This window comes from Scylla paramamosain, chromosome 41 (assembly GCF_035594125.1).
Source record: "Scylla paramamosain isolate STU-SP2022 chromosome 41, ASM3559412v1, whole genome shotgun sequence".
NCBI lineage: Eukaryota > Metazoa > Arthropoda > Malacostraca > Decapoda > Portunidae > Scylla > Scylla paramamosain.
In genome coordinates this window covers 1552501-1565000 of record NC_087191.1, presented here as the reverse complement: position 1 = coordinate 1565000, position 12500 = coordinate 1552501, and the positions used below count along the sequence as shown (strand labels likewise).

Sequence of the window (12500 nt, the reverse complement as noted above, 5' to 3'; positions counted from 1 at the left end):
GAAGTGAACTGGAGTGAAAGCAGATGTCATCAGCATACCAGGTCACAGTCATTTCTGGAATAGCAGGAAGAAGAGGGAGCAAACGGTGCATAAGGATATTGAACAAACATGCACTGATAACACCAGAGCGCTGATTTCGAGATTTTTAGATGAGTTGTAGGCTCCTTTAGAAATGACGCTGGGAATTCTGTTGCGATGGTAGCTTCTTATTTATTTTAGTAAGTTGCCTTTCACGCCAAAGTCCACCAATTGATCGAGGATGATCTCTTTATTTGTTGTGTCGAAAGCCATCTTAAGATCAATGATTGCTACGACACTGGTGGATGAAAGGTGGGTATAAAGTTGTAGAAATAAGTGGCGTCTTCCTAGCTGAGGAAGAAAACCATAATTTTATAGTCTGGGTGAAAGCTGGGCTGCAGGTGGAACATGAAACGAGAGAAAAATATTCGCCCATGTACCTTACTGAAGCAGGAAGTCCACGCCTGAGGCACATGTCCCTTCTTGAAACAAAGGTTGTAAAAGATGAAGGAGTGGATTACCGGAGGACTCAGGAAAAGACCCAAAACATAATATATGATCCAATCTTCTCCAGGGTAGGGGAGAGCGGGGCTAGTTGCATCGCGGGTAAGTTGCATCAGTGAGCATAACTGGCAACTCAGCGGCTGCATTAGGCTGACAGGCGGTTCAAATCAGGGTTGCCAGATTGGCACTTTTGGTGCCAAAATCTATAAATTTGGCACTTTTTCAATGCGTTTGGCATCCAAAAAATCAAGTTGGCATCTTGGCACTTTTTTGGCATTTTTCGATAAAAATCATTCACTAGCCATTTTTCTGAAATTTCGAAATGCCTAATGCATTGTTAGCACCATCATTACTGATGGAAGAAATGAAAACATCAACAAACAGCGCAATCTGTATAATGTGCAATCAAGATCAAGAGTCAAGACTAAATCAAAACAAAACACAAGACCAAGACCCAGAAAAGACTGCACGGGGGCGCGGGCGCCGGGCACGGGCTGCTCATCCACAAGTTCTCTGTAACCGACCATAACTGTAAGTATGAAGTTCTAGTGTTGAAGTTAAATTGAAAAAATGGTAAAGATTTGGCAGAACACCGGGTGTGTTTTTTTAGTTAAAACACTTACTAATAGAAAGGATATGCTTCATAGAGACATACCTGATGTCTCATTTGTTGCGATTTTGCGTATTTTTATTTTTATGAATTTTTCTAAGTTCCGCACCCCTTCCCCTAAGAATAATGGGGGAGAGGTGGGAATTCGGGGTTTTGGGTGGGGGGAGCACATATGCTGTTATTTTGGCTTACAATTATTGGCATAAATGAAAGAAAAGCTAAAAATTGGAAATGCGAGCCAAGAATTGACAAAAGTTGGCTCGCATTTCCAAGTTTCGAAATGTAATAAAAGTTGAAAATTGAAAATGCGAGCCAAGAATTGGCAATTAATACCATAAAACCGAACCTAACCTAACCAAACCTAACCAAACCTAACCTAACCTAACCTAACCTAACCTAACCTTGAAGTAACCCCGAATTCCCACCTCTCCCCCATTATTGTTAGGGGAAGGGAAGCGGAAATTAAAAAAAATTAATAAAAAATCAAAAACAAAAAATCGCAAGAAACGACAAAAAAGGTGGGTCTTTTCGGTTTGAGTGCCTATCGAATTTTAATGTTTTTTTTATTCCAATGTATGTATTTTGATGTGGAAAACCCAAAAATTATAACCGTTTTGTGGAGAAATTATTTATTAACACTTAGGTTAGGTTAGGTTAGGTTAGGTTAGGTTAGGTTAAGTTTAGGTTAGGTTAGGTTAGGTTAGGTTAGATTAGGTTAGGTTAGGTTAGGTTAGGTTACACATAAGTATTGGTTTCTCCACAAAATGGTTATCATTTTAGGGTTTTCCACATCAAAATACATACTTTGGAATAAAAAAAACATTTAAATTCGATAGGCACTCAAACCGAAAAGATCCAAAAAGGTAAGTGTTTATGAAGGAAAACCTGTCTAATAGTAAGTGTTTTAACGAAATCCTGAAACCCGGTGTAATACCAAATTAATACCGAAAAAATGCACATAAATAATGATTAACCCCTTCAGTGGCGATAAAAAGTAGGTTGTCCCGCCGCGTGAGATGGCCGTTGTGCGGCGCCAGACGGGCCTTTTTGTAAAAATTTACCGCTTAGCATAGGTTAGGTTCGGTTAGATTAAGTTAAAAAAAGCCAAATGTTTTACAGGTACCATCACAATGCCGAAGTGGAAAGGTTTCTACGACAGCCAGAGAAACTACAAGTGTGAGTGGGAAAGAACCTTCTTGTGGGTGAAGGAAGCACCAGATGGCCGAGACGATGCATATTGCAAGCTATGTTTCTGCAATTTAAAACCAAGACTCTCCATTATTCAAAAGCATGAGCAGACGGAGAAGCACAAAATGAAACAATCTGTTATTAGAACCACAAAGCCTATTACTGTTTACCCCAGTGGTCCAAGTGAGGATGTTAAAAAAACTGAATTGGAGTTGGCAGTTGCAATATCTTGTCATTGCTCTATTAAATCAATTGACCACCTTGGTGAAATAATGAAAAAACATGGAAAAGGAAGTACACTTGGGAAAATATCATTGCACCGGACAAAATGCAGCAAATTGGTCACTGAAGTAGTCTCACCTGCCTTTAAACAGGAGTTGAGGAATGATATCAAAGGTGAAAAGTTTGCTGTGCTAGTTGATGAATCAACTGACATTAGTACAGAAAAACATTTATGCATAGTTGTTCGCTACTTCAGCAAAAAGGAAAAAAAAATTATGACAGAACTAGTAGGACTTGTACCAGTGACTGAAGCAACAGGTGCAGTTTTGTTTGATAAGATTAAGACATCAGTGCAAGACATTGGTCAAAGCTTAAGCAACTGTATAGGATTTGCAAGTGATGGTGCATCCGTCATGGTAGGACATAATAATTCTGTATGGACACGAATACAAGAGGAGTCACCGAACTGTGTGCTAATGAGGTGCATTTGTCACTCCCTTGCCCTTAGTATACAGCATTCTTTCAATAAATTGCCATCTAACCTGGGGTTCCTCTTATCTGAAATTCCGAAATGGTTCTCCAAAAGCTCTCTTTGGAGAGAGTCTTACAAGACTCTCTTCAACATCATGAACCCAGACGATGAAAGGAAAGGACTACCAGCTCCATTTCAGCAACCATCTGCTACAAGATGGCTGGTAAGAGGAAAAGTTATGAGCAAAATTCTCAGTAACTGGGATGAGCTGCATGGCTATTTCCTTTGTGCTGAGCAGAATTGTGGCCAAGAGGCTAAATTCAAGGCCAGAATGATAAGAGAGATGCTAGGGGATGACATAAATAAGCTTTACTTCCTGTGTGCTTCTCCAATTGTCTTGGATTTTGAAAGAGTCAATGCTTTTTTTCAAGGAACTGATCTTGATCCTCAAAATATGGAAAGTGAATTAAATTTATTACATAGATCAATGAAATCAAGAATTGTGTCGCCAAAAGGTGACAAGTTGCACCAAAATCAAGCAGACTTTGGAGCACGCTTTGCACAGGAAGCAAGTTTATATTTGAAAAAGAATCCTCAAAGTGAAGTCATTGAAAAGGTGATAGAAGTTAAGAACCGTTGCCATAGCTTCATCACGGATGCTGTGGAGCAGTTACAGGCAAGACTGCCCCCTTCCAGAAATACCTTTAAACATTTAAGTAATTTGCATCCATCAGTGGTCTTAAATCAGGTGGCTAGGCCAGTGTTCCTGGACCTGCCATTCATTAAGCTTTTGAAATCAAATGAAATGGAAAAAATTGAGCAGCAGTACAGAAATTTAATAATTGTGAACTGGAGAGAGGAAAGTGTTTTCAGTGGCACTATTCCAATGGACTCGGTGAAGTTCTGGGTGGGGATTAAATCTTTTCAAAATGGAATGGGTGAAAACCCATTCCAGGAATTATCAAAGTGGGCACTTTCTTCTCTGGTTACTCCAGCTAGCAATGCAATTGTAGAGAGAATATTTTCCCATGTAACTAATGTAAAATCTAAATTGAGAAATAGAATGAGAACAAAGATGTTAGATGCAATTTGTAGGATCAGATGTCACCTTCAATTTAGAGGATTGTGTTGTAAAGATTTTGTCCCATCTCAGGAAATGCTCAAGTTATTTAATTCAGATATATATAACAAAAACAATGATGGTGATGACATGGACGAAGACGACATAACTGAATATGTTTGAATTGTGATATTTCAGTGATCTCATTACTATTAGAGAACAATTAATGCCAAATGGTTTCTTATGCTTTATTTTGAGTGTTGAGTGAATGTGTGGAGCTGTGAGGAATGGTCTCATTACTATTAGAGAACAATTAATGCCAAATATATTTGTATTTTGAGTGTTGTTTGGCAATGTTGGGCTTTAAGGAATTATCTCATTGCTATTATAAGAATAATTAATGCCAAATAGATTTATATGCTATATTTTGAGTGATATGTGGCAATGTTGGGCTTTAATGAATTATCTCATTACTATTATAAGAACAATTAATGCCAACTAGATTTATATTTTGAGTGTTGTGTGGCAATGTTGGGCTTTAAGGAATTATCTCATTACTATTATAAGAACAGTTAATGCCAAATAGATTTATATTTTGAGTGATGTGTGGCAATGTTGGGTTTTAAGGAATTATCTCATTACTATTATAAGAACAATTAATGCCAAATAGATTTATATTTTGAGTGTTGTGTGGCAATGTTGGGCTTTAAGGAATTATCTCATTACTATTATAAGAACAGTTAATGCCAAATAGATTTATATTTTGAGTGATGTGTGGCAATGTTGGGTTTTAAGGAATTATCTCATTACTATTATAAGAACAATTAATGCCAAATAGATTTATATTTTGAGTGTTGTGTGGCAATGTTGGGCTTCAAGGAATTATCTCATTACTATTATAAGAACAGTTAATGCCAAATAGATTTGTATGCTCCTAGTCTATGGTATGCTTTATTTTGAGTGTTGTGTGGCAATGTTGGGCTTTAAGGAATTATCTCATTAATATTATAAGAATATATATATATATGCTTTATTTTGAGTGTTGTGTGCCAATGTGGGGCTGTAAGGAATGATCTCATTACTATTAAAAGAACAATTAATGCCAAATAATTACATATGCTTTATTTAGAATGTTTTGTGGAAATGTGGAGATATAGGGAATGGTCTTTCATTATAACTTTAAGATCAATAATTAGCCTAATGTGAACGGAGTGCCTAGATTGGTTCATCTTGAAAATGTACATGTACAAGTAAAAATATATATTATCTATCTCTATGAAGATTATTATGGGTAAACATTGTAAATTTATGAATTAACTATTTTTGTAACTTTGCACATAACCATTTGGCTAGTAATAAAGATTTTTTTTAAATATGTTCTTGTTTGGAATGTTACCCTAGTTACCACGATATATTGCAGGTGTTTTCTGGCTGTTTTATAATAGGCAGTTTTGTATATAATTACCTGCAACAGTGTTCAAGTAATTATTCAGTTAACTTTTGTCAGACCATCTGCAATATAGTGTGTGTGTGTGTGTTGTGACATGGGAGATGAGCTAAGCTCGTATTGTCCCGTCTCAATCTGTGTGTGTGTGTAGTATATATATATATATATATATATATATATATATATATATATATATATATATATATATATATATATATATATATATATATATATATATATATATATATATATATTTTATGAGTTATAAAGTTTGGCACTATTTTGTGCTATTTGGCACTTTATTGGAAACACTTTGGCATCTTTTGCTCTGAAAAATCTGGCAACCCTGGTTCAAATGTGTGTTGGTCAGTGCGGACATCGCTGCGGCAGAGGGAGGTGGATTGCGCAAGTGCTCTTGAATTTATGAGAAATTTACTGATTTCGGCCTTGGTAAGTAATTTTTTTTCGATTTCACAATTTTTCTTGTACCTCATATATATATATATATATATATATATATATATATATATATATATATATATATATATATATATATATATATATATATATATATATATATATATATATATATATATATATATATATATATTAGTAACAGTGTTTTGAAAATAGCTATATAATTCTGTACTATATGCAATTATTTATCTTACAAATTTGCATTAGAATGACCGTTAGTATATATTTAGCTGGCGATCAAATTTTGGTTGCTGTGAGGGGGCAAGTTGAATCATTCGTGACGGGGCAAGTTGAATCATGATTCAACTTGCCCCATTAGTAAATTTATTTCATTATTATAGTTAGACTATTCTTATGCATTCAACTCGTTTTATTTATTTCAGAAATGGTTCGGAACTACAAAAGAAAGACTGAACGTGGGTCAGCAACACCCCAACTAATGCAGGAGGCTGCTGATTTTGTTCGAAATAAGAATAAATCAGTGAGAGAGTCCGCACAACTGTTTGGTGTCCACTACTCAACCTTACAACGATTTATTCACAAAACCTCTGGCAACACTGCTAAAAACAATACACATGTAGGATATGCCAAACCAAGACAAGTATTTACATGTGAGCAGGAAGAAGAATTAGTATCCTATCTGAAAACAGCAGCAGCAATTTATTTTGGTCTTTCTCCGAGAGAAGTCAAGGAACTGGCTTTCAAATGCGCCAATGAAGCAAAGATAGAAATGCCTGATAATTGGCGCAATGATAAATATGCTGGAAAAGACTGGTTTTCAGGTTTCATGAAGCGACATGGACAAGAACTCTCAATTAGACATCCTGAAGCGACAAGTTTGTCCAGAGCTACAAGTTTCAACAACCATAATGTAGAGTTATTTTTCTCCAAGCTTTCTTCTCTCATGGATAAGTATAAATTTGAACCTCAAGACATATGGAATGCTGATGAAAGTGGAGTGACAACTGTTCAGAAACCTCGTGCAGTGGTAGCAGTTAAGGGCACAAAGCAAGTTGGCTCTTTTACCTCAGCTGAGAGAGGACAACTTGTTACATTTTGTGTTGCTGTCAGTGCCATTGGAGGGTCTGTTCCTCCCATGTTGATATTTCCACGGAAAAACTACCATGATCATTTCATAAGGGATGGCCCAGAAGGATCAATTGGAGCCTGTCACCCTTCTGGATGGATGACACAGGATAACTTCTTATTGTTTATGAAGCATTTCATTAAGCATACAAAAGCAACTGTCGAGAAACCTATCTTGCTGTTGCTAGATAATCACCAATCTCATGTTAACTATGATGTTATCACATTATGCAAGGAAAATGGAGTGGTTTTGCTGTCATTTCCTCCACACTGCTCCCACAAGTTGCAGCCCTTAGATAGGTCAGTTTATGGACCTTTCAAGCGTTACCTGAGTTCAGCTCAGAATGACTGGTTACGGAGTAATCCTGGAAAAAGAATGACCATTTACGACATTCCTTCTCAAGTAAAAAAAGCTTTTCTGAGAGCTTCAACTCCCATTAACATCACGAGTGGCTTTAAAGTCAGCGGCATCAGTCCTTTGAATACAAATATCTTTGATGACTGGGAGTTTGCTCCCTCTTCAGTAACGGATCGCCCAGTGAGGCAGCAATGTGAACAGGATGCGGCCAAAGCAATGCAAGATGTCTCAGAGGTTTCAAAATAGGTAGATGAACATTGGTTTTCTTCCACTTCTGCATCAATGGAACCCCATCCTTCCTCTTCTACAGCCAGTGAACCCCTTCCTTCCACTTCAACTGCAGTAGGACCAGAACCAGCAGTAGCTTCTTTCATTACTGATCAAGTTGAAACTGCAAATGTTGGTGAGTCTTCCCTTTGCCCAGAAAAAATCATGCCACATCCAAAAGCAACACCTCGGAAAAAGAAATGTAATACAGGCAGAAAAGCACGTAAAAGTGCCATATTAACAGACACACCTGAAAGAAATGCTCTGTTTGCTGAAGCCATTAAGAAAAAAAACAAAAAGAAATGATGTCAAAGAAAAGAAAGCCACCAAGAAAAGGAAGCAGGAGTTTTTACACAAAGTTCGATCCAAAAAACCTGTTGAAAAGTACGACATATCCAGCTCAGACGACGAAGACTGGTATTGTCTGATTTGTGTAGAACCATATTCCAATAGCAGGCCCCGGGAGAAATGGATTCAATGTAGTACATGCAGAGGATGGTCTCATGAGGAATGTTTGGGAACAGATGGAGGTATAATTTTATATTATATTTGTCATAACTGTGAATCTGATGATGAATAAATTTAAGGTTCATCGGTTCAGTTTATTGTGGATTTCTATTTTCTTATCATTTAAATAAACTCTCAAAAGTTATAGTTTGTTTATGATGCAACTAGCCCCTCATACTGATGTAACTTGCCCCGCAGATGGGGTAAGTTGCATCAAATATTTTTTTTAGATATATATCAAAATTAAGTATATAAGAAATGATTTTCATTAATATCTACGCATGTGAACTTGATGATGAGGTCTAGCATATTTATATACGACAACTGAATTTCACTTGAATGAATTATACACAATTCTGTAGAAGGAAATGTAAAATTTGATGCAACTAGCCCCGCTCTCCCCTATTTGCTTTACTCTTGAGAAGGGTACTCCCCAGTTCATCTTCTGTGGTTGATATCTGTGATCTTTCTCACCTGCTTGTACCAACGCGCCTATAAGATTGAAAATGCAAATGTGTGCGGGAGGAGAGGGCATCTTGGACAAGTGCAGAAAGGCTGCCAACCAGAAATTATGAACTAAGCATCAATTAAGGATTCTGAATATTCATCTGGGTTGTGGTGAAGTGCAGCAGGTGCCTTTTTCCTGATGATCTTATTGATTAAATACTATATTAATCCCACACTGGTATGGTGATTTATGCTGCTTGCGAATTTCTGCCTGTTGGAGGACAACCAGCTCATTCCGGGAGGTCCAGTGTTGCCATAAGTGCTTAGGAGTTGATTGTCTTCGTAAGGCAAAGCCATCTTCTGCCTTCCTTTCCCCCTGTTGCACTCAGTTCGAGGGTGACGTGTGATGTGGTCTTGTATCCTAACGGATGTAAAAGTCGTGTGTAGAGTTTACAAATGATGAATAAAGAACCTCAGGTGATCTGAGATCATATTTAGCAAACTGATTTGTGATGTAGGAAATGCAGATGGAGTAGTACTTGAAGCGGGTAGGAATAGGAACAGTAGTGGGTGTGGTTGGAAGAGAGCAGCGGGGGCTCAGGGCGTGATATGGAGAGAGAAAAAAAAAAAAAAAAAGGGACTGAGGAGCACTTTTCACGTGGTTCGACCACCACGAACGTGAGAATGTAGTCCAGAGCGCCTCCAAGAGAAAGAGTAGCAATGCCAGTATCCTAGCTAGTACGATGGTTGCGTCTCACGTTATGAAGGCGGCGAGGCCCATTTCGGTTTAGAGCTTGCGATGTGACACCAAGATCAGGCAGTCGAGCATTATAAATCACCTATGTATATAATGCCGCAGGTCGTCATTGTGGGAAGAGCAGAATAGACTTTGTACAAACGAATCTTGTCAATTACTGTCTTCACCTCGCGTAGCTGGAACGTCATATAGTCCCTTGTTGAACTGCGAAGGAGCTGGTGTGGTAGGTAGCTCATGAATCCATGTCTGACCAAATGGACGTAGGATGTGTAGCCTGTTGGGGGGGGGGGGGAAGGCCTCCATCATGCCTAAACCATGTCCAACAAACGCTTCTTTAATTAATATAGCAGTCAGCCGATTATAGTATATGTAGGCCTTCAGTATAGAGAGTCTTGCAGCGTCTCATACACGTACTATGGGCATTCCAGGAAATTATATGTAGATTCATTGAATTATCGAACACTTCTCTTCACTGAACGAGAGTTGGGTGAGGAAGAGATGGAGCGATGGGCATCGCTTTGCTGCTCCTTTCCGGAGGGTGAGGCGGGCTACGTCATCACCTGGGTCATCTTGTCCAGTCCAGAGGCAATAGCATATCTTCACGGTGAGATCGGAGACACTAACGATCACCGTTTGCTGTGCCTCGACAAGAATGGCAAGTTTGTCATCAGTGGTGGTATGTCTGTTGGCTAAACTACCAATGAGGGCTTAAATTGCATCAAATCTTAACGTAAGTGAGAAGCATCTTGACATTAGAGGGGATACAGCTTCGTGGAGGACAAATATTTGGGCAAATTGAGGAGGAAGGTTCAGTGGGCGATAGAGTTTGTTGAGCGATGTGTGGCAACTACTGTGGTAAGCAGGAGGTGGGGGTTCCGTGGGCATGGCCTATCTGGCTCATTCACTCCCTGCTTATGGCAACGAGGGTACTTAACAACGGAATGTGCCAGATGGGGGCTGGGTGGGGTGCTCCATAGCTGAGGTAGGAGTAGAAGGGGCTTGGGGAGAATGGTGGACATGTACGCGAGTTGTGATTCTCTGCCCACCAAACGCACCCCTCTACCGATGCTGAACAGTATCTTGAAATGAACATTTGAACATGACTAAGCAACTATGCAGTTAGTAGGCACACTGGTAGAAACGACGTGCAGTATGAACTTCTGGCAGTACCTCTTTACCGACTAGAAAGCGAATGATAAAATTTTTAAATTTCCGCTGCCTTTCAGGATACTCCTGGGCATCGAAGCACAAAGACAAGAATTCTCCTTTCGTGACCAGACCAACGATATCATGACGTTGCCATATGTAGACAAATCGTGACGTTCCTACAGCCATCTTGACCTCAGCTAGACAACGATCCAGATGGAAAAGTTTTGTTGACATCTGTGAGCCAGCGGAGGGTGATTTTCACCGAAGGGTTGTTCCTAAACGCAAGCTTGACATAGTCGGCTCGGAGGACAAAGGCTGTAGGTGTTAGTACAGATGAAGCTGAAGACTGGTGAAGTGTTGATGTTCCTGCAGGCGTCAACATAGACGATGTTGAGAGGACATCTGGTGTGACGATGTTATAGCTGGAGTCGTCGGTGGGGTCTGGCAGCGAATCTTGGTGTTGGTGTGGTGATAAAGACAACCATTGCTCCACAGGAAAGTCATCCTCATCGTCACCATCCTCAGTGAGAGCTAGGTCCATTTTCAGGTCGGCTATGGTGGCAGGCCCTGAGTAATCCATGACAATGACGTCAGCAGCTCGCAACGATGACGTGACTTGAAGGTCAAATACGTCACAGCCCAATCAGCGCGCATGCGCAGTAATGGGCACTTCCGCCGAGAGGGTCCCAGGGCAGCGACGTGATTTTATTTCAAGTCTACATACAAGTCAAAAGCCTTAAGAATCCCAAACTGGTACCAGACTGTTTTTTTTTTTGGAGGGGTCTCACTGCAGTTCTGTCCAGATACTTGATTATCCCAGGCCAGTAGAACTTCAAATTCACAAAAAAAAAAAAAAAAAATGGAGAGCTATCAATAGGCTTGTTTACAAACACCGATGCTGCCCTTTCATTGGGAAGAGAGAGAGAGAGAGAGAGAGAGAGAGAGAGAGAGAGAGAGAGAGAGAGAGAGAGAGAGAGAGAGAGAGAGAGAGAGGTACGCTCCAGAACAAAATGTAATACAAGTCTGTAAAATATTGCTTAGTAAAAAAAGAAAAAAAAAAAAACAGTAATGATTTTTGGACTACATACCTTCCTGAAGAAATATGCTGAGGAACTGGTACTGAAGCGTCGTCCAGTCTTTCGCTCTTCTATTGTACCGGGAAATAAGTGAAATGAGGAGGAACATCAGTCCAGGCAGAAGCAAAAGGGAGGCGAGACTCACTATCCAAACTGTCGGGGTTAACGGCAGCACGAAACCCCAGGGATCGACCTTCAGTTTTCCCTGACCAGCAAGTATTCGAACACCGAAAATCTTTACAGGTGTGGTGAAGTCCACGTCCTCAGCACGAACAGGTGTCATTGCAAAGGGGCCCAGTCCCAAGTCTGCCTCCTGTGACGTTGTTTCAGAGTAGTTCTACAGTGTTGCTAGACTTGCTCATCTTGCTAAATCTTGCTTATCATTTCAGGCACATAACCAGAGAGAGAGAGAGAGAGAGAGAGAGAGAGAGAGAGAGAGAGAGAGAGAGAGAGAGAGAGAGAGAGAGAGAGAGAGAGAGAGAGAGAGAGATCGAATGAATGAAGCTCACCTCTCTAAACACCTGACCCACCATTCCCGTCCAGGAACCGTCAGTATTTCTACCGCCGTAAGTTCCATCGGGTGATTGCTTGAATCCGTACCTGAAAAAAAAAAAATCCATACAAACTTACACTAGATAAGTAAATGTATACAGGCACGCTGATACATCTAAAATACTCTTATTAAGATAGGTGTATACTAATATTTGAGAGGGCACTATTAAGGACTTCCGGGTTGGTTTCCAACTTTTTTTTTTATATATAATCCAATGTGCAGTTCTGTCTTTGTGTAATTGAATGCCTCAGGGTTACTCGTATTTCTGAGCTGCGCATGATTTTGGGAGTAGTTTCGAGGTG

General features: G+C 39.5%; 1 protein-coding gene and 1 long non-coding RNA gene across 2 annotated transcripts in view; one reads left to right on the top strand and one right to left on the bottom strand.

Moving 5' to 3' along the window:
* Window positions 1–5870: 5870 nt before the first annotated feature.
* LOC135092917 (uncharacterized) lies at window positions 5871–8314 on the top strand. The gene is made up of 2 exons (XR_010263118.1): window positions 5871–5971; window positions 6382–8314. It is a non-coding gene; the product is annotated as an uncharacterized LOC135092917 (long non-coding RNA).
* Window positions 8315–11649: 3335 nt separating this feature from the next.
* Window positions 11650–12500, bottom strand: part of LOC135092991 (uncharacterized) — a 16727-nt gene continuing 15876 nt past the window's right edge. Inside the window, exons 7-8 of the mRNA XM_063991816.1 lie at window positions 12155–12245; window positions 11650–11958 (exon numbers count right to left, since the gene is read on the bottom strand). Coding sequence (XP_063847886.1) covers window positions 11650–11958; window positions 12155–12245 — 400 coding nt within the window. The remainder of the gene's footprint in view (window positions 11959–12154; window positions 12246–12500) is intronic.